Source organism: Rhinopithecus bieti, unplaced genomic scaffold (genome assembly GCF_001698545.2).
Source record: "Rhinopithecus bieti isolate Rb0 unplaced genomic scaffold, ASM169854v2 scaffold_13704, whole genome shotgun sequence".
NCBI classification, from domain to species: domain Eukaryota; kingdom Metazoa; phylum Chordata; class Mammalia; order Primates; family Cercopithecidae; genus Rhinopithecus; species Rhinopithecus bieti.
In genome coordinates this window covers 1838476-1860006 of record NW_016808231.1, presented here as the reverse complement: position 1 = coordinate 1860006, position 21531 = coordinate 1838476, and the positions used below count along the sequence as shown (strand labels likewise).

The following is a 21531-nucleotide window of genomic DNA, read 5'->3' as shown; positions in this document are numbered from 1 at the left end:
ACCTCGCCCGGCTAGCTTCTTTTTTTATTTTTTAGTAGAGCCGGGGTTTCACCGTGTTAGCCAGGATGGTCTCGATCTCCTGACCTCGTGATCCGCCCGTCTCGGCCTCCCAAAGTGCTGGGATTACAGGCTTGAGCCACCGCGCCCGGCCGATTTTTATGATGACGTTTATAGCTACTAAAATGCCTGTATGGTCTTCGTGATGCTGGTATCCGTGCGTGGGAGGGAGAACATTGCTCTATAATGTATTCTGCTTTCACTGTAATGACTCACCCTGTGCTCTGACCAGAGTAATAACCATCACTTGGGGTGGTTTACTGAGCACTGAGGTCCTATGCTACACTGAGTCCTTTACATACATTAGTTTACTTAATTTTGCATCACCCTTTGAGGTAGGTATGAATAGTAATCTCTGTTGTAAAGAGGAAGAAACTGAGGCCCACACTGGTTATGTGACTCACCCAAGGTCATACAGCTCATGAGCAGAGGAACCAAGATTTGTCCCCAAGTCTACGTGACCCAAAATTCTGCCTCTGGGTTTAGACATGTCATGTTTAGCTTTGGTTTGTTTCCCATAGGGAAGAACATGTGTGCCAAGGTGGCAGGCCTCGTGCTCAAAGTCCTTTCGGATCTTCTTGGCCATGAAAACCATGAGGTACTCATTCAGCACTGCTAGCCCTGGGCTCGGGGGAGGCTGCACTGGGGACCCAATGCCTGTGACCCCACAGGCACACAGCTGGCCCAGGATGGTTGCTGTATTTGAAAACTGTACATGTTCTCCCTCCTCCAGGGATTTTCATAAGCAGCTGGAACTCTTTTATAATTTTTAGAATTTTGGAAGTCAGAAGCAGGATGTTGTTCTTTCTGTCCTCGTCTGCTTGGCCCACTGGCCTGTGCCGGGCCCCTCTGGCATTGCTTTTTCTCATCATCTAGCCCCCAACATTCCTCCCTCACATGCCACTCCCTTGGTATGGTTAATGTATCTATGTGGATGTGGATGGAGCCTTAAAAGAGATATGATACTGTGTACATGTGTATTGAATTTACAGAAATAGATTACCCTCTGGGTCTCATTCTGTTGATGGCTTTTCCCCTGTGTTTTTAGGACCTTTCTATGTTGCTTTACGTATGTCTAGTTCATTAAGTGTCACTACTGCAAAATAGCCCCTTGTTTGCACCCCTGCCATTCTACTTATCCAGCCTGTACACTTTGGGTGCCTCCCACTCTCTGTTGCCATAGCAGTCCTCAGTGGACATGGCCGCACCTGCCCCTCGGGAGCCTGTGCCAGAGCTTCCAGGGATGCGTAGACACTCATCACTGCTGGCTGCCAGCATACGTCAGTTTCAGGTCACTGAGTCCTACCAAATTGTCCTCCAGAATGGCTATACTAGCGTTTGCTCTTACCAGCGTCCCCCCAACACCTAGTGTTCTTTTCTAAGTTTTCAACCTATGGGCCTCAAGCTCTTTTTAAATAAAGTAGAAGTATGGGGAAACAAATTAGCAAAAACAAATAATCAAATGTGATTGTTCTCTCACTTGCCTTCTACAAATGCCCTTGCGTAAACCATGGCCAAGCTTCAACAAAAATCTGACCACTTTAGACAGATGAGACCCAGGGGTATATCTGAGCAGGATACGATTGAGTACCACTTGGTTTCCACACGACATCTGTTCCCAATTATTTATTTATTTCCTTTTTTTTTTTTTTTTTTTTGAGACAGTCTCACTCTGTCATCCAGGCTGGAGTGCAGTGGTGTGATCTTGGCTCACTGCAGCCTCCACTTCCCAGATTCAAGCGATTCTCCTGCCTCAGCCTCCCAAGTAGCTGGCATTACAGGTGCCTGCCACCACGCCTGGCTAATTTTTTGTATTTTTAGTAGAGACAGAGTTTCACCATGTTGGCCAGGCTGGTCTTGAACTCCTGACCTGGTGATTCACCCACCTCGGCCTCCCAAAGTACTGGGATTACAAGCGTGAGCCACCACACCTGGCCTGTCTGTTCCCAATTCAAGCAGACAGCTCCCACTCTGGTCATTCCATTCACATTTTACAAAAGCCCTATTCACTGATTGGGTGACTTCTTTAGCTAGTGGATGTTTGGTGGCTTTGTGACATTCATTTTATATTTTAAAACTAGTGAGCTCTTAACTACTTCTAGGCCTGAATGAACTCTGTTCCTCACTTCATTCAACTCAGGCAGGTGAAACCAGTGGAAAACATATTCTTCCATCTCATAATAAACGTTGGTTTCAAGTACTGGAACCAATATGTCTGCTCTGAAAACTTAATAAACCAAAGGATTCTAATCATATCATTACCTGTTACGAATGCATTGGCTTTGAAAATGAGCTGGATAGGCCGGTCGTGGTGGCTTACACCTGTAATCCCAGCAATTTTGGGAGACCGAGGCGGGAGGATCACTTGAAGTCAGGAGTTTGAGACCAGCCTGACCAACATGGTAAAATCCCATCTTTACTGAAAATACAAAAATTTGCCAGGCATGGTGGCATGTGCCTGTAATCCCAGCTACTCAGGAGGCTGAGGCATGAGAATCACTTGAATCTGGAGGATGGAGGTTGTAGTGAGCTGAGATTGTGCCATTGCACTCCAGCATGGATGATAGAGCGAGACTCTGTCTCAAAAAAAAAAGAAAAAGAAAATGAGCTTGAAAAACGACATATATAATCTGTCTGTGTGTATGTATATGTGTGTATATATATTTTTTAGAGCCAAGAAATGTGTTTGCTACACTGTAGTAGTCATGATCTTGAAAGACAAAACCAACATAAAGAAAAAGATGCACATAATTGACTATATGAACATTACGTTTTTTGATTGGAAAAAGATGCCATAATCAAAGTCAAAAGATGAATGAAACCCTCAGGAAAAGTTGCATCACATGTGACGAAAGTTTAATGTTCCTAATAGATAAAGAGCTGGTATAAATTGATAAGTAAAAGTCAAGCAATCCAGTCAAAAAAAAAGGATAAAGGATATGACTAGACAGTTCACAGAATCGTGCTGCCCCAGAAATGTGAAAAGATGTTCAATCATGCTAGTTCAATCGGGAACTGAAAATAAAAACTGTAGGATGCCTTTTTTTACCCATCAGCTTGGCAAGCATTGAAAGTGCTAATCAAGTCCAGTGCTGAGGGAGGGCAGTGGGAAACGAGCCCTCCTCCATTGCTGTGGCGGGCAAAGCGTACAGCCTGCTGAAAAGAGAACTTGCTTATCAGCACCTGCCATGCTCTATGCCCGGTGTGTGCAAGTAAAACGTGGGTCCTGTCCTCAAAAAGCTCATAATAGAGGGGACATAGTATGAATTTAAAAGGATACTGCCTCCAGTGCTGTGGTGGAGGGATGTACAAGAAGTGGAAGTGAGCACCCTGTCTGGGGGCAGGGAGGCAGGAGTGGGTTCAGGAGAGCCTTCCCAGGAGACACGTCTGGGCTGAGTTTTCAAGATTCATTGTATGTATGAAGATCATTCCTGGCGAGGTGAACTGCCAGAACCTGGCTGAGACATGGAGCAGCCTGGTGGGGGGCATCCCTTAGGTAGTATGGACACTTTGTGGTGGCAGGGAGGGAGAAGCAGAGGGGCTGAGATAAAGGCCACACCAAGGGTTTCTGCCTTTCCAACTGGGCTTTATGGAAGATTTCTGAGATGGAGAGAGGGATGATTTGGCCCATACTGTAGAATGTTGGGAGTGATCTGATGGTTACATTAAAGGGTGAATGAATATTGAGGGTAGAAAGACTGGTTTGGAGATCTGATGTAGCCTAGGTCATGGGCGATGATGTCTGAACAAGGACAGTAGCAGTGGATATGGAAAAAAGGGGTTCCTATCAAAGAGGCTTGAAGACTGAGCATTGGAGACTGAACAACAACCACAAAAAAATCAACGATGACTCCAGAGTTTCTAGCCTGAGTGATCAGGAGGTTAAAGGTAACTTTAATTAAGCAATGAAATGCAGCAGGAGTAAGCTTTGGGAGGGAGTGACGAATTTGGTTTTAGACTCAGTAGTAGCTGTCACTTGGACATGCAGATGGAGATGTCTGTCACTTGGGAACACACATCCTGAAGCACAGGAGAGCCGGAAGGACGGGAACACCCACTCTCCCCATTTGCCAGATTGTTCTGAGCTGTGGTGTTTGATATAGAGTTGTGCAGTATTTGAAAACTTGCAAATAACTGTTTTTTTCTCCCCTTAAAGATACAGCCATATGTGAATGGAGCTTTGTACAGCATCCTTTCTGTTCCATCCATCCGTGAGGAAGCAAGAGCAATGGTAAGAAAACGTGCCTGAGAAGCATGTGAGCTTCCTTCAGTGCCACAGTTACAGTTCAGAGCTTTTAGAGCAAGACCTTCTCGATTGGGCTCCGTAGAAGGGCTCAGATCCTTTACAAACTCCTTGAAATTGTAGGCGAAATGTGTATTTGCCATTTCCCGGGGAGAGAGTCTGTAACTTTTATCAGATCCTCAAGGGGATCCCTAACTCCTAAATGGTTAAAAATAAAAGTGTTAAAAAGTTCCCAGCAGGCTGACTTTTGCAAAGTTACAGACACTCTGATGGCAACCAAATGGAAAAGATTATAAAACTGTCTAGGACTTGGTTTGGTTGGTAAATAATAAACTCAGTTTTTAATGTGTATGTTAACGCTTGTATGTGAAGTAAAAAACAAACCTCAGGTGATTAGTATCTTATTTTGAAAGGACAAATGTTTCTAGATCTGATCAGCAAAACAGCTAGAGTTTTGTCCTTTTTCTTTCCACCATATGAAACCAGGTCAACAGTGTGTTAAATGCTGTGACGAAAGGGAATCTATTTCCACCCTCAAAACACAGGCAAAATTCTCATTGGGAGCAATAAAACATTCTTCTAATTGGTTTTGCTTACTTAGAGGAATTGCTAAATCTTCTCGTTGATCATTTAAAATTACACCAAGAGTTAACACCAGAGATGAAACTTATTTAAGAACCATTGTATGTGATCACACTAAACAATGGACCTTAATTGCCTACTGCTTTTAAATGTCACTACAGAACAGGGGGAAATAAACTTGCTGAAATTCTGCATTATGGTCATTTCAGTGAAAGAAAGGGATTGTCAACCAAGGCAAAGAAGAGGAAAAAACATGTAGGCTGAAGAGAAAGAATGGAGGTAACATTCCAAGTGTGAAATGCAGCATGGAGGAAACACACCAGGGCAAAGGGATGGAGGGGGCGGGAAGTGAAGCCGAGGACAGGGGCCATGTGAGGAAGAGTCACAGTTGCAGCTTGTGAGAGAAGGACTGCCCTTAGAGATCCCAGAGCAGGGACAAAAAAGACAGAAGAGAGAGACAGAGCTTCGGAGACCTATGTGACAATATTAGGTCTGACAGATACCCAATAGGAGTTGCAGAAGGAGAGCAATGTGAGCAAATGGGGCGGAAAAATGATTGGATAAATAATGAAGACATATGGTGAAAAATATAAACGTAACAGTAAGGTGTCTAGGAAACCCCTAAATGTTTGGAAAATAAACAACACACTGGTATTATCTATTACTGCATAACAATTTACCCCAAAGCTTAGTGGCTTAAACAAATTTTTTGTTTTTGTTTTTGAGACAGAGTTTGGCTCTGTCACCCAGACTGGAGTACAGTGGCGCAATCTTGACTCACTGCAACCTCTGCCTCCTGGGTTCAAGTGATTCTCCTGCCTCAGCCTCCCAAGCATCTGGGACTACAGGCATGCACCACCACACCCAGCTGATTTTTGTATTTTTAGTAGAGATGGGGTTTCACCATCTTGGCCAGGCTGGTCTCAAGCTCCTGACCTCGAGTGATCCACCTGCCTTAGCCTCCCAAAGCGCTGAGATTACAGACATGAGTCACCGTGCCCAGCCGATTTTTGTTTTCGTTTTTGAGACAGAATCTTGCTCTTTTGCCCAGGCTGGAATGCAGTGGCCTGATCACAGTGCACTGCAGCCTCCATCTCCCAGGCTCAAACCATCCTCCTGCCTCAGCTTATCCAGTAGCTGGGACTATAGGTGTGTGCCACCACAGCTAGCTGATTTTTTTTTTTTTTTTTTTTTTGAGACGGAGTCTTGCTCTGTCGTCCAGGCGGGAGTGCAGTGGCCGGATCTCAGCTCACTGCAAGCTCCGCCTCCTGGGTTTACGCCATTCTCCTGCCTCAGCCTCCCGAGTAGCTGGGACTACAGGCGCCTGCCACCTCGCCCGGCTAGATTTTGTATTTTTTAGTAGAGACAGGGTTTCACCGTGTTAGCCAGGATGGTCTCGATCTCCTGACCTCGTGATCCGCCCGTCTCGGCCTCCCAAAGTGCTGGGATTACAGGCTTGAGGCACCGTGCCCAGCCGCTGATTTTTTTTTAAGAGACGGGGTCTTGCTTGCCATGTTGCCCAGGCTGGTCTCAAACTACTAGGCTCACGTGATCCTCCCATCTTGGCCTCCATGTAGGGATTACATGCATGAGCCACTGAGCCTGGCCCTTGAATTTTTAAATTACAGTCATGTACCACGTAACGACATTTTGGTCAACAAAAGACTGCATATATGATAATGGTCCAATAAGATTATAATACTGTATTTTTACTGTACCTTACCTATGTTTAGAGATGCTTAGATACACAAATACCACCTTGTTACAGTTGCCTACAGTATTCAACACAGTCACGTGCTGAACAGGTTTGTACCCTAGGATCTTATTGGCTGTGCCATGTAGCCTAGGTGTGTAGTAGGCTATACCATCTAGGTTTGTCACTTACTCTGTGATATTTATGCAATAATGACATCGTCTCACAACACATTTCTCGGAACATGTCCCTATCGCTAAGCTACCAATGACTGTTTCTCTGGGTCACACATTCAAGATAGCAGAGTAGTCCTAACTAAGAGTTGCTCAGTTTATAGTTGAGACCTCAGCCTCTGCTTCCAGGCTCACTCACATGGCTGTCAGCAGGAGGCCTCAGTTTTCTTCTGGCTGTTGACTGGGGACCTCATTTGCTTCCCCCTTGGAGCTCTCCATAAGACTTCTCTTGACATGGCAGTTGGCTTCCCCTAGAATGAGTGATTTGAGAGAGAAAGTAAGCAAGACAGAAGCCCCAATGTCTTTTAGAAAAACCTACTCTCGGCCGGGCGCGGTGGCTCAAGCCTGTAATCCCAGCACTTTGGGAGGCCGCCTCGGCCGGGCGCGGTGGCTCAAGCCTGTAATCCCAGCACTTTGGGAGGCCGAGACGGGCGGATCACGAGGTTAGGAGATCGAGACCATCCTGGCTAACACGGTGAAACCCCGTCTCTACTAAAAAAATACAAAAAACTAGCCGGGCGAGGTGGCGGGCGCCTGTAGTCCCAGCTACTCGGGAGGCTGAGGCAGGAGAATGGCGTAAACCCGGGAGGCGGAGCTTGCAGTGAGCTGAGATCCGGCCACTGCACTCCAGCCTGGGCGACAGAGCGAGACTCTGTCTCAAAAAAAAAAAAAAAAAAAAAAAAAAAGAAAAACCTACTCTCAGAAATGAGATACCACCGCATTTATTTTCTTGGTTACACCGACCCACCCTGGTACTGTGTGGAGGGGATTGAACAAGAGTGTGACTCCCAGGAGGTGGAATCACTGGGGCTACCTTGGGGCTGGCTGCCACATACTCCTAAGTAACTGTGGGTCAAAGAAAAAAGCACAAGAGAAGTGAAGGGCTATTATTCTTTTGAAAAATACTACAAATATTTTCTCAATTTTGGTTTGTCTTTTTAAATTATGGTAGTTGGCCAGAAGCAGTGGCTCATGCCTGTAATCCCAGCACTTTTGGAAGCCGAGGTGGGCAGATCACGAGGTCAGGAGTTTGAGACCAGCCTGGCCAACTTGGTGAAACCCTGTCTCTACTAAAAATGCAAAAATTAGCTGGGTTTGGTGGTGGGCACCTGTAATTCCAGCTACTCAGGAGACTGAGGCAGGAAAATTACTTGAACTCAGGAGGCAGAGGTTGCAGTGAGCCAAGATCATGCCATTGCACTCCAGCCTGGGTGACAGAGCAAGACTCTGTCTCAAAAACTCAAAAAAAAAAAAAAAAATTATGGTGCTTTTGGTCAAACATTAGCTTTAATGATAGCTAAATCTGTTAATATTTTCCTTTATGTCTTCTGACGTGGGTTTCTAGATAGGATGTGAGTTTTTGACTTTGAAAAGGATGTGGATTACTTACATAAAGATGTAAGAGACATGACGGGCATGGGGCTCATGCCCTGTAATCCCAGCAACTTGGGAGGCTGAGATAGGGCAGATCACCTGAGGTTGGGGAGTTCGAGACCAGCCTGGCGAACATGGAGAACCCTGTCTCTACTAAAAATACCATAATTACGCCAGGCCATAGTGGTGGAGCACCTGTAATTCCCCAGCTACTCAGAGGCTGAGCAGGAGAATCTCTTGTGAACCCCAGAAGGCAGGTTGCAGTGAGCCGAGATCATGCCACTGCACTCCAAGCCTGGGCAGAACAGAGTGAGACTTCCATCTGCAAAAAAAAAAAACAAAAAAAGTTAATGGTGTTTTGTCAAACATTAGCTTTAATGATAGCCAATATGTTAATATTCTTCCTTAATGGCTTCTACATAAATTCTAGATATCTGTGAGTTTTTGACTTTGAAAAGGAATGTGGATTACTATACAATAAAGATGTAAGTAGGGTGACGGGACACGGTGGCTCCTGCCTGTAATCCTAGCACTTTGGGAGGCTGAGGTGGGCGGATCACCTGAGATCGGGAGTTCGAGACCAGCCTGGTCAGCGTGGAGAAACCCTGTCTCTACTAAAAATACAAAAATTAGCCAGGCGTGGTGGTGGACACCTGTAATCCCAGCTACTCAGGAGGCTGAGGCAGGAGAATCACTTGAACCCGGAAGGCAGAGGTTGTAGTGAGCCGAGATCATGCTACTGGACTCCACCCTGGGCAACAGAGTGAGACTCCGTCTCAAAAAAAAAGATGTAAGTAGAATAAGCTTCCCTCTGGCATTTAACAGAGATTAAAATATATAAGCCAGGGAGGAACCCCCTTTTAGCCTGAGAAGAGGAAGCTTTTAACACATCACCTAGGCAGTTGCCTACTTAATTATTTGTAAGAGTGACCTCTAAGGGATGATCATGCCCACAATAAGGTTTTTCCTAAAACCCTGAGATTTCCCTCCTTTCACGTTTATCCTTGAGGAAGTTTTTAGATTGATAAAGGCATTATATTCTCTTTGCATGTAGGTCTTACATGGGTACATTTGTTTGGCAGAGTCTAGGTTGTGTGCCTGCACCCTAGCTGCGAGGGAGGCTAGAAATGCTGAATAATGAAGGAAATAAGACAACAAGGAAAACATTTCCCACAATCCCTCCACCTTGACATCTGCTCATGCACGGTGCTAGGGAAGTGGAGGCAGAATTGATGTCCTCAGCCCTGCTGGTATTTAGTTTTTATTTATTTATTTCTTTGAGATGGAGTCTCGCTCTGTTGCCCAGGCTGGAGCGCAGTGGTGCGATCTCAGCTCACTGCAACCTCTGCCTCCCGAGTTCAAGCGATTCTCCTGCCTCAGCCTCCTGAGTAGCTGGAATTACAGGTGCCCACCACCATGCCCGGCTAATGTTTGTATTTTTAGTAGAGACAGGGTTTCACCATGTTGGCCAGGCTGGTCTCAAACTTCTGACCTCAGGTGATCCACCCGCCTTGGCCTCCCAAAGTGCTGGGATTACAGGCATGAGCCACCGTGCCCAGTGCCTGCTGGTATTTGTATGTGTGTCAGCACAGTCCTTCTGGAAAGCAGTTTGGCAGTTACATGAAAAATCACTAAAGGATCTATCTTTTGGACTCGTTCATTTTCTTCTAGTTGTTGATGCACAGAAGAAGAGCTCTATGCATGGCAATGCTCATTTCAACATTTTTATAAGCAAAAAGCTGGAAGCAACATAAATATCTAGTAATACAGGAATTGCTAATGAAATTATGATTCTTTTGCTCAAAATATTAATAGCTATTGAAGATGATAATTAGGAAAAGCAGTATGAAGCAGTATGGAAAATTTTATTTTACTGTGTAATGAGGGATAAAAGCAGAACATCTCATTATAAGAATGTATGTGCTCATGGAAAATGACACAATATACATAAAAATTACATTAGTACCAAATCCTATTATAGTAGTCTTACAAGAATACATAAAGGGAAAAAGGAGAACAAAATAAATGAGTCACCTGAGGCCCATTTGAATTTTAAGAGCCTGCCAAGGCCTGGGGCTGGAAAAGAGATTACATAAGTGGAGCTGCCCTAATACCCACTCCACAGGCCTATGGCTAGGGCTGGAGTCATAGTCAGCCATGGGCCTCTACAAACATACTGCCCCAGAGACCCCAACAAACATCCTGCCCAGGGCTGGAGCCGACCAGAGGCTCTGCGGGTTATAAAGGCTCCCAGAATCTCGAGAGCCGGGGAGCTGGGCTTAGAAGCCTCTCAGCCCAGAGGAATGCCCAAGCACACCATGGGGCTGCTCTGCTCCAGTGACCCTGGGGCCCACACCGCAGGCCCATGATGCCAGAAACTGCCTCTGCTCTCCCCAGAGGGCTGGGTGCTGCTGTTCCCCACCCAACAGAATGATGAATGATCACCCACGTGCCTGATCCTCCACGTTGCCCACTTCTGAATCAAAGTCATTTGCTTGGCAGAATCTAAGTGGTGTGCCTGCACCCTAGCTGCAAAGGGGGCTTGAAATGTGAGTGTTCTGTCTGTTGCCTTGGGAAATTAACAGTGTAGAGAACCTGGTTATAAGGCATTCGTCAGCCACAGGTCACAGGTGTCCATTACAGGTGGTCAGCTTAGTCACTGTATTTCGTGATGCTCACTAGGTATGGGCTTGGCTTGGCTTGTCTTGGCTTTGCTTTGCTTTGCTTTTCCTTCCTTTCAACGGGGTCTCACTATGTCACCAGGCTGGTCTCGAACTCCTGGGCTCAAGTGATTCTCCTGCCTCAGCCTCCCAAAGTGCTGAGGTTACAGACATGAGCCACCACGCCTGACCTAAGTATGGGCCTTTCAAAATTAGTGTAGAAATTTTTCATATTCTTGTCCCCATAATTCTACTTCTGAAGCTCCACACAAGACATGAGCAAAGATGTATGTATCAGAATGTTCATTCCAGCTTTATTGATCATAGTGGAAGACAGGAAACAATGACAAGACCTAACGTGAGGGAGTGACTAAGAAAAGAGGCCGGAAGGTGGAGTGGTTGAGAGTGGGTACTCCTGAGCCTGGCTTTGAATCATGTTCTGCCACTTCCTAGTTGGCTAGTGACAGTGAAGTTCTCAGTGTGATCGTTTTTCCATCTGTAAGATGAGGATTGTTGCAGTACTAAACTCATAGAATTGTAAGCATTAAAGGAGCTCATAATATAAAGTATTTAGAATAGTGTCTGGCACACAGTAAGCACTGAGAGATGTTAGCTACTATTATTATTATTATTATAGCTATGAAAATGTGGTTTATAAGGTTTTTATCGAACATGAAAAAAATCATAAAGTTAAAAAGAAGCAACATAATATCAGTATGTTCTGAGTTATGTAAAACAATGCACATAAAAGGAAGGAAATACTTCAAAATGTTCCCAATTATCTCTGGGTGGGGCCTGTGAGTAATTTTATTCCTTCTTGTATGTTGTTTGCAAGTTTTCTATACAGAACTTGTGTCACTTTCATAACTAGAGGAAAATATTTATATCTACCTGAAATAGATATTTGAATTTCTCAGGGGAAAATTTCCCTTGAAGACCTTTAGTGATAGAGGATTAGACTGTGAAGCTGGAACGATAGAATGCACTAGAGTTCAGTAGAGTAAAAGTAGAAGTGAGTTCGAAGTTAGTTGTTCTGTGTAGTGTTCAGTGTGTGTTGTCAGTCTCTGGAAGAGATGCTTTCTCTCATTTAATCCCTCAAAGGTGCCCTGAAGGAGTGACTGTGTTGGTGCCCCTTCTGCTGCTGACAACATCAAGGCTTAAAGGTGCAATCCTCTGCCCGGGCCCACACGGCCAGCAAGGGGCTGCTAACCATGGTTTGACTCCAGAGCCCTCTGCACCTGTGCCGCAGTGTCACTCCAGGCTTGGGACTTTCACCTAGTCAGACATCTGCACATGACGAATTGTTTTCTTAAACACTATACATACAAATACAGGCTTCTGTAGGATTATCTTTATGGCGGTCTTTAATCGTAGCTAGCTGCCAGGAACAGGAGTTCCTTATTTACTTTTTGCATACTGCGTGTGTTACGATTTTTACGCATCTGGATGATTCTCTAGGACCTTTTGTTATCCTTCGGTCTACCTGGGCGTTGTTACTTGACCTAAATTATCTGAAATGACAAGTTATTACTTTTAGGATGAGATGCGGTCGTTTTATGACTTCATTCTATAACTTAGATTAAATATTACCTAATGTATGTGATTTTTAAAAAATATGTGATATTTTGACTGGGCACACAACTCACACCTGTAATCCCACCACTTTAGGAGGCTGAGGTAAGAAGACTGCTTGAGCCCAGGAGTTCAAGCCCAGCCTAGGTGACATGGTGAAGCCCCATCTCCACAAAAAAATGCAAAAATTAGCCAGGTGTGGTGGCGCATGCCTGTAGTCCCAGCCACTTGGGAGGCTGAGGCAGGAGAATCAATTGAGTGCAGGAGGTTGAGGCAGCAGTGAGCTGTGATCACATCACTATGCTCTAGCCTGGACAACAGAGTAAAACCCTGTCTCCAAAAAAAAAAAAAGATATTTCTCACTGGAGAATTTGCTATTAAGAAAGGTGCAGTGGCCCATGCCTATAATCCCAGCACTTTTGGAGGCTGAGGCATGTGGATCACTTGAAGTCACGAGTTGAACCGGTCTTGAAGACCAGACTGGCCAACATGGAGAAAATCCATCTCTACTAAAAATACAAAAATTAGCTAGGCATGGTGGTGCACACCTGTAATCCCAGCTACTCGGGAGGCTGAGGCACAAGAATTACTTGAACCTGGGAGGCAGAGGTTGCAGTGAGCTGGGGTTGTGGCACTGTACTCCAGCCTGGGCGACATAGTGAGACTCTGTCTCTGAAACAAAGAAAGCTTCAATTCTTCATTACAGAGTTCCCTCCCCCCAACCCCCACAAGTGATAACTACGCTAGAGATACATGAAAGAGAGTAAATAAGAATGAAAAGGTCTGGTTGGGCATGGTGGCTCATGCCTGTAATCCCAGCACTTTGAGAGGCTAAGACAGGAGGATCACTTGAGGCCAGGAGTTTTGAGACCAACCTGGGCATTCCCTGTCTTACCAATAATTTTTTTAAAATTAGCCAGGTGTGGTGGTGCACACCTGTAATCCCAGCTACTCGGGATACTGAAGCACAAGAATTACTTGAACCTGGGAGGCGGAGATTGCAGTGAGCTGAGATTGTGGCACTGCACTCCAGCCTGGGTAACATAGTGAGACTGTCTCTAAAAACAAGACAGCTTCAATTCATCATTACAGAGGAGTTCCCCCCTACGGCCCCCAAGTAATAACTACGCTAGAGATACATGAAAGAGAGTAAATGACAATAAAAAGGTCTGGTTGGGCATGGTGGCTCATGCCTGTAATCCCAGCACTTTGAGAGGCCAAGGCAGGAGGATCACTTGAGGCCAGGAGTTTTGAGACCAGCCTGGGCATTCTCTGTCTCACCGATAATTTTTAAAAAATTAGCCAGGCATGGTGGTGCACACCTGTAGTCCCAGCTACTCCAGAAGCCGAGGTGGGAGGATCGCTTGAGCCAGGGAGGTTGAGGCTATGAGTTGCCATCACACCACTACACTCCAGCCTGGGCAACAAAGTGAGATCCTGTCTGTCTCAAAAACAAACAAACAAAGATCTTGAAATATATGACCAAATAATGAGCAGATAATCTTGCAGAAGTAACATCTGGTAAGAAAAGATAGACCCTGAGTGAATGATTGGCCTCACTCCACTGGTAAAAATGCTCAGACATTGGCATTCCTGAGATAGCCAGTGGCGCTTCTGATCTTTGCCACTTAAAGGGCTTATCACCAGGCGTGATGGCCCACACCTGTAATCCAGCACTTTGGGAGGCCAAGGTGGGCAGATCACCTGAGGTCAGGAGTTCAAGACCAGCCTGGTCAATATGGCGAGACCCCCGTCTCTAATAAAAACACAAAAATTAACCAGGCATGGTGGCACATGCTTGTAGTCCCAGCTACTTGGGAGGCTAAGTTAGGAGAGTCACTTGAACCCTGGAGTTGGAGGTTGCTGTGATCCAAGATCATGTCACTATCCTCCAGCCTGGGTAGTAGAGCAAGACTCCATCTCAAAAAATAAATAAATAAGTAAAAATTTTTAAAAGGGGCTTATCACACTGCTTTTGCGTGATAACTTTCTCCTTCCTGTGGCCCTGATATTGAGTGGGGGGTGGAGAAGAGGGGAGAGACACATTTGTGAGATATACAATTCAGCTCTTGCAGCAGTGCAGGGCCAAGGCAGTCATTGGTTGGTAACTGTCTCTCTGGTACGACAAGCCTAGCCAGATGTGCAAATGGTCCTACAGGAGCCTGGGCACTGCTGGTCCCTCAACTCACGGACAGCTTTCCAGAGTTCTTCCTCACTTCCAGACTGTCCCCTCCGCCTCTGTGAGCTTCCCCATCTCTGCCTCCCAGCTCAGTGTTACTGTTCCCTCAGGTTCTGTCCTCACCCTCTGCTCTTCTCTCACTGCCACACTGGGGAACCTTGTTTCTTCCCTTTGCTTCAGCTACCAGATCTTTCTCCTGAGCCACGAACCCCTACTGGACACAGCAAGCACAATCTTGACCATTTATCAAGCATCCATTCTGTGCCAGCCATTGGACTAGAGGCTATTTCTTCAGGTATAATTTACAAACAGTGAAAAGCACAGGCCTTACATGGGGGAGTTTAGCGCATCTTGACAAATGTGTGTATCTGCATACCAACACCCAATTATATACTTTGTCTTTTAAAAATTTCAAGTCAACTCAAATTGTTATCCTCATTTTTATAGTCGAAGAAACAGGCTAGATGAAGTTAAGTGATTTGAGTGAGGTCACACATTAAATTCATGGGGGAACTAATTGCAATTACAATACTGATTTAACTTCTAGAAGGTAATGCTCTGCTTTGGATGACAAGAACTCAGCAAGTTCAAAGCTGCACTTGGCATTTCTTTGATTCAGTTAGAGCTATTGATTCCAAACTGGCCTACAAAAAAGGGAACTTATTGGCTCATGTAACTGAAAAGTCCAGCAAAATGTTCAGGCACAGTTTGATCAGGTGCTCACATGCCACTAGATCCATTTCTCTGGCAGTACTTCTGGACTCCACTTCCTCTGTTTTGAGGTCATTACTAGAAGCACTTTCCCCTCACAGCGGTTAGAGGCCTCATAAGCTCAAGCTGTACAGACTCATTCAAATCCTGCCAGGGAAGAGGAGGGAGAGGAATTAGACAATGTGCTTAAGTCAGTATCTCATCCCTACTTTTCCCTGGAATTCTTTTACCCAATATTGAGAATTCTGTTGTCAGGGTATTATTATAAACAATGTATAGTGTAGTGACTTTATAATTCTTTTAATAGAAAAAGAATGAAATCTGTTTAAAGAGAGGTTCTATTTGTTCATTTACTTCTCTAAGCATATGGTTTCACTTCTCAATGATCATATTTGGCCCTAAAATCCAGAAGACAGTTTATAAATTTAGGGAAAACACAGGAAAAAAACTGAGCCCCCAGACCAACATATTGCCAAAACTTAAGGCAATGTTGTGCAGTACAATTTTACAATAGTTTGTTGTTGTTGTTGTTGTTGTTAAATGTGTTATAATTCAGCCAGAGAGTCAATAAGAAGAGAATTATTTCACTATGAATTATAAAAGGACAAAAAGAATGTTTAATATAAGCCAAGGATTTTTCCTTCTGCCCTTGTGGAACCAGTTGGACACCTGGCCAGGTTTGTCTTGCCAAAGAGATAGTTACCAACCAATGACTGCCTTGGTCCTGCCCTGCTGGGAGAGCTGAATTTTTGTATCTATCTCATAAACACATCTCTCTCCTCTTCTCCATCCCCCACCCAAGATATCCTCTTCCTCTCCCCAAAATAGTACGTTTTGGATTAGATGAGATGACCTCATTGCAACGTAGTTTCCCCCAAAACACTGAAATGTTAACTGTTACTCTCGCCAATACTTCTAGGGAATGGAAGACATCCTACGCTGCTTCATCAAAGAAGGCAACGCTGAAATGATCCGCCAGATAGAATTCATCATCAAGCAGCTTAATTCCGGTCAGTTTGATGCAAGAATCTTTGATCTGTCTTTTGCATTATTCACATTTGCCAGAAAGACACATGGCATTTCATTCAAGAGGCCTTTAGGAGGCCGGGCACGGTGGCTCATGCTTGTAATCCCAGCACTTTGGGAGGCCTAGGTGGGCGGATCATGAGGTCAGGAGTTCAAGATCAGCCTGGCCAACATGTTGAAACCCCGTCTCTACTAAAAATACAAAAATTAGCCAGGTGTGGTGACTTGGCTTGTAGTCCCAGATACTCGGGAGGCTGAAACAGGAGAATTGCTTGAACCCAGGAGGCAGAAGTTGCAGTGAGTTGAGATTGCACCATTGCACTCCTGCCTGTGTGACAAAGTGAGACTCCATCTCAAAAAAAAAAAAGGCCTTTAGGGAGGTGGGGAGACCCAAGTGAACCCATAGACAAAAGTTCAGCCAGGTAGGCCAGACGCGGTGGCTCACACCTGTAATCCCAGCACTTTGAGAGGCCGAGGCAGGAAGATCATCTGAGGCCAGGAGTTCAAGACCAGCCTTACCAACGTGGTGAAACCCCATCTTTACTAAAAATACAAAATTAGCCAGGCATGGTGGCGCATGCCTGTAATCCCAGCTACTCAGGAGGCTGAGGCAGGAGAATCGCTCGAACCTGGGAGGTGGAGGTTGTAGTGAGCCGAGATTGCACCATGCACTCCAGCCTGGGGGACAGAGCGAAACTCCATCTCAAAAAAAAAAAAAAAAAAAAAGGTTCAGCCAAGTAGTCAAGGCCAGATTGTCCAAAGATTAACAATCTCTTATCATACTCTAGGCATATAGTCAACAAAAAAAAACTTAAAAGCAATTACAGAAACCCTTCCCTAACCTTGTAAGTTCTCTTTATGTGGCCTCTCCCTTTCCCCTCCTAAATCGTGACTCACTATTAAGGTGGCTTCCCCAGGGTCCAGGGGTTTGATAATGAAAGCAAATGCTACTGTAGGAAACTTCATCATTTTCCCACTTTTATTCATTCACTCCGGAAACACTGATGCTGCCAGCTGCAGTGTGGAAGGAGGCAATGTGATCCTCTCTCTATCCAGTCTCCTCCATTACCGTAACAACCCACATCCCATAGTAAGCAGGAGAGAGGAAGGCCAGGAAGCCTGGGATGGGGCAGAGGTCGTGGGGAAAGTTCTTTGGCTCTTTCTGTGGACTCCTGACATTGTTCTCCTGCCAGAGGTGCCAAGCACTGCTGGAATCCAGGGCCAGGTTTGTCACCGAGTCTCTCTCCATGCCCTTCCCTGACACCCATCAGTCCACATCACGGCAAGTCACATGCATGAATCCCTTCCGCACATGAGCAGAAAGTGAAGAGTGAGTCTCGAGTCAGCTGCTCGGCCAAGGCCAAAAGCCCCCAGGTGGCCTTTCTTCTAGCTCGGGGTTCGGTCTGGCTGTACAGGGCGGTCACCGGGGGGGATGTTTAAATCTTTTAAGACAGTACCCCACATAAATTAAATCAGAACCTCTCAGGGAGGGGATTTCAAGCTCCCAGTGGGGGTCCCATGTGCAGCCAAGGCAGAGCATCATTGCCTGGGTCGCAGAAACGAGGATGTCCAAGGGGCTTCCGATGAAAAGGAGGCAGCTGAGGAGAGCAGCCAGGGAGCTTTGAAACCTTTGTCCTTTTAAGGCTGGGTGCGCATTTGCATTGAATATCTCTTCTTTGGGTTTTATGGAACAGCTGTAATTCATCCCAAATTCAGGTGGGCAAAAATTAGAACTTTATTTTCTGCAGTAACTTTATTTCTGACTCTCAACCCTCATTCTGGCATATTGAAAAAGAATAAAATAAAACCTGAACCTCAGTCCTACCTGAGGTTGCTCTCCCGCCTTCTCTGGGTAGGCCACAGTGTAGGGGCGAAGGATTGTTGCACCTCTGTGCGATAGTCATCAGCTGTGCCCAGCCCTCCCAGGCCAGGAGTTCTCTGCGTTCAGGCTGAGAATCTTCTTCAAGGCCACCTGTGTGTTTTAGTCCACTGAGATACATCTGTCTCCTTGTCTTCCCTCCTTCCTGGCAGCCAAGAAGCAAGAGGTAGGCCCCTTTTACTCTCTGGCCCAAGAAACATCTTTTTTCTCTTTCATAAGCCTGGCCCTTGGACCAGTCTGCTAGAGTGGGATAAGGGGACAGTTTATACTTTTGTAAGGGATGTCTCTGGAAGAAATTGTCTTGGGCAGAGCTAAAGCTTTATAACCCTGGGTGTTCTGGAAGGCTTGGGAAATACCTATTTAGTTCAGTAAGTTATTGTTTAAATAAAGAGGGCGGCCGGGCGCAGTGGCTCAAGCCTGTAATCCCAGCACTTTGGGAGGCCGAGATGGGCGGATCACGAGGTCAGGAGATCGAGACCATCCTGGCTAACACGGTGAAACCCCGTCTCTACTAAAAAATACAAAAAACTAGCCGGGCGAGGTGGCGGGCGCTTGTAATCCCAGCTACTTGGGAGGCTGAGGCAGGAGAATGGCGTAAACCTGGGAGGCGGAGCTTGCAGTGAGCTGAGATCCAGCCACTGCACTCCAGCCTGGGCGACAGAGCGAGACTCCGTCTCAAAAAAAATAAAATAAAGAGGGCCTAAAGTATTTCTCTTTCTATCTCAAGCACCTAAGTTATTCTGTATCCATAGGACAGCAGCAGGAGCCCACCACTTTGAAACAAAATTTGATAGTGATTGAACATTCAGGTGGAAGACCAGACACACAACTACCTCGGGACATCCATCACCAGCATCAAATCAAAGTGAAACCCAGGAGGAGAGCCTCCAACCTGTCTTCATCCTCAAGTGTAAATCAATAGCAGAGTGCAAATTGTTGCTAGCGTACCAGTTCTTAAGATGTGTGAAATGGCATTGCCACCATCTTTATTTAGAGTATTGGTTTCCTTGTTCTATTTTAATAAACTTGAAAACATCTCTGTGGGTTTTCACACGTCCAAGTCCAATCTCAGTCTTCTAGCACAATTTTTCCAGTAAAGTTTTAAGGTCTTCAAGCATTAAAATTCAAGTATATTTTAGTGACCTAACCCCACAGGTGGGGAAGGACCATTCTGGCAAAGCCTAAAGGAAAATTCCGGCTGGTGACATTGACAACACAGAGTGAGCGGCAACAGCAACAGCAGGGAGATTTGTCCCCAGGCTTGGGCCTGGACCACAATGCCAGCCCTCAGTGAGGGGAGCCAGCGCCAGAGAGAAAACAGGCACCAGCCATGTCACTGGGCAGGAGCAAGGCAGAGCCCCCGGGAAAGGAATGATGCCATTCTAGCCCCATGCGCGTTAGTTATCAGAGTGTGGGCACCTTGTGGAGTGTGCACCAACCCAGGGAACAGGATGGGAGACAGTCGTCCCAGAGAGGTGCTGAGGTCTATAAGGCACTTCACTTCTCAGGACAGGATTATTCTGGGTAGTGGGATGAGTCTGAGCCAGCAGGCCAAGAGGTTATGGGGTCAGGAGAAGGGGAGCTGGGCACGGGGAGGCAGAGAAAGAGAAGCGTGGCTGGGCTATCTGTGGCCTTACAAAATAGTCAAGAGTCTTAAAAAAGGCATTTCTGTTTTCGAAAATGAGCGGTTTATAACTGATGAGTACAGCAGCACTTCCTGAAAGTGGAATGGTATATGCTGTTCGTGGATAGGGAAGTTAGTCATTAAACTTCAGCCAGAAAGCAGAGTGGCATCACATCTTCATGCCTGGAACGTAGCTTTCTAGACTAAATGGCATTCCACAGCAATGCTACGACCTGTGGGGCCTGCAGGCCTCAGTGAGCAGGGGCACATTTTGGTGTCCCGCTGGCCTCGGTCCAGTGAAGTCAGTGGAGTCCTTCCCTTTAGAATGAGCACTGGGTTGAGAACATGGGTTTCTACATCTTCCTTCCTGGGAATGGTTTGATGTTTGATCAAATGTGGATGCATCCTGCCGGCCACCTTTACAAGCTGGGTGCTCTCCTCAAGTATGGCCTTTGGTTCCTTCTTTTCTCCTACTTCCCATTTGACTTCCTTTCTTCTTTCAGGCTTTCTTTACCTTCGTGTCATTTGTTCAAGAAACAAGTGATAATAAGAAAGATGTAGTAGGGATAGAGGGAGGAGTAAGTCAGCTGCTCTGTCCCCAGGGACTCATAGTCCAGTGCAGTGGGTGAGAGACAAGTCAGCAGGCATTCACTCATTAGTAAGCAGCAATCTTCCAGAAGTGGCGTGAATTGTCAGGAGTTCTAGATAAAACGCTGAGTGTGTTCAGGGGAGGAAGAGATGGCTGCTGAGCAAGGGGATCAGGGAAGACTTCATGGAGGAGAAAGTACCAGCACCTCTGTAGAGCCTGCTTCGTACCTGGCCCTAGGCCAGGCGCTTCCCTTGTGGTGTATTGTGCAGTCCTCCCCAACCCTGAGAAGTGACTGATACGATCCTTATTCTACAGAGGAGGAAGCAGGGGCTCTTTCTTTCTGTAACTCCATTGTGCTACCAACTTACTGCTCTTTTGTAAACTCTTAAAAAGACCCTCCAATGGAGCACAGAGCCTTCAGGAACCCTGCCTGCCATGACCACCACCCATACTGCCCATGGAAAAATCATGGAGTTTAGAAATAGACTCGGTTTGAATCTCAGCTGTCTGCCACTTACTGGAAGTGAGACCAAGAAGTCTCTGTCCTCTCTGTGTCTCTCTGTAAAATGGGGGATAATAGTCAACAAAATATTTGTAAGGATTAAGTGAAATAACGGGTGTGGCAGGATCTAGCATGATGCCTATATATAAATATTTATATACTTTCGTTCCCTTAAATTCCCCTAAAATTATATTCTGGCTTTTAATTTTTCCCATGCTACTATAACTGTGTTCTGGTAAAAATGGAGAGATTTACTCTTTAAAATTGCTTAAGATGATATCAGACAATGACTGAAATGGTTGTGATTAGGATGATTAGGAGCATGATGACTTTAATGTAACCTCATTCTCATTAAGATGTTTATGTCGCCGGCCGGGCGCGGTGGCTCAAGCCTGTAATTCCAGCACTTTGGGAGGCCAAGACGGGCAGATCATGAGGTCAGGAGATCGAGACCATCCTGACTAACACGGTGAAACCCCGTCTCTACTAAAAAAAACACACACACGCAAAAACTAGCCGGGCGAGGTGGTGGGCGCCTGTAGTCCCAGCTACTCGGGAGGCTGAGGCAGGAGAATGGCGTAAACCCAGGAGGCGGAGCTTGCAGTGA

General features: G+C 45.7%; 1 protein-coding gene across 6 annotated transcripts in view; it reads left to right on the top strand.

Annotated features, from left to right (window-relative positions):
- ARMC9 (armadillo repeat containing 9) overlaps positions 1-21531 on the top strand; it is a 184868-nt gene that overhangs the window by 81098 nt on the left and 82239 nt on the right. For all 6 annotated transcript variants that reach the window (XM_017886383.1, XM_017886380.1, XM_017886385.1 and 3 more), the window contains 3 exons: positions 579-655; positions 4214-4288; positions 16224-16314. In XM_017886383.1, coding sequence (XP_017741872.1) covers positions 579-655; positions 4214-4288; positions 16224-16314 — 243 coding nt within the window. The remainder of the gene's footprint in view (positions 1-578; positions 656-4213; positions 4289-16223; positions 16315-21531) is intronic.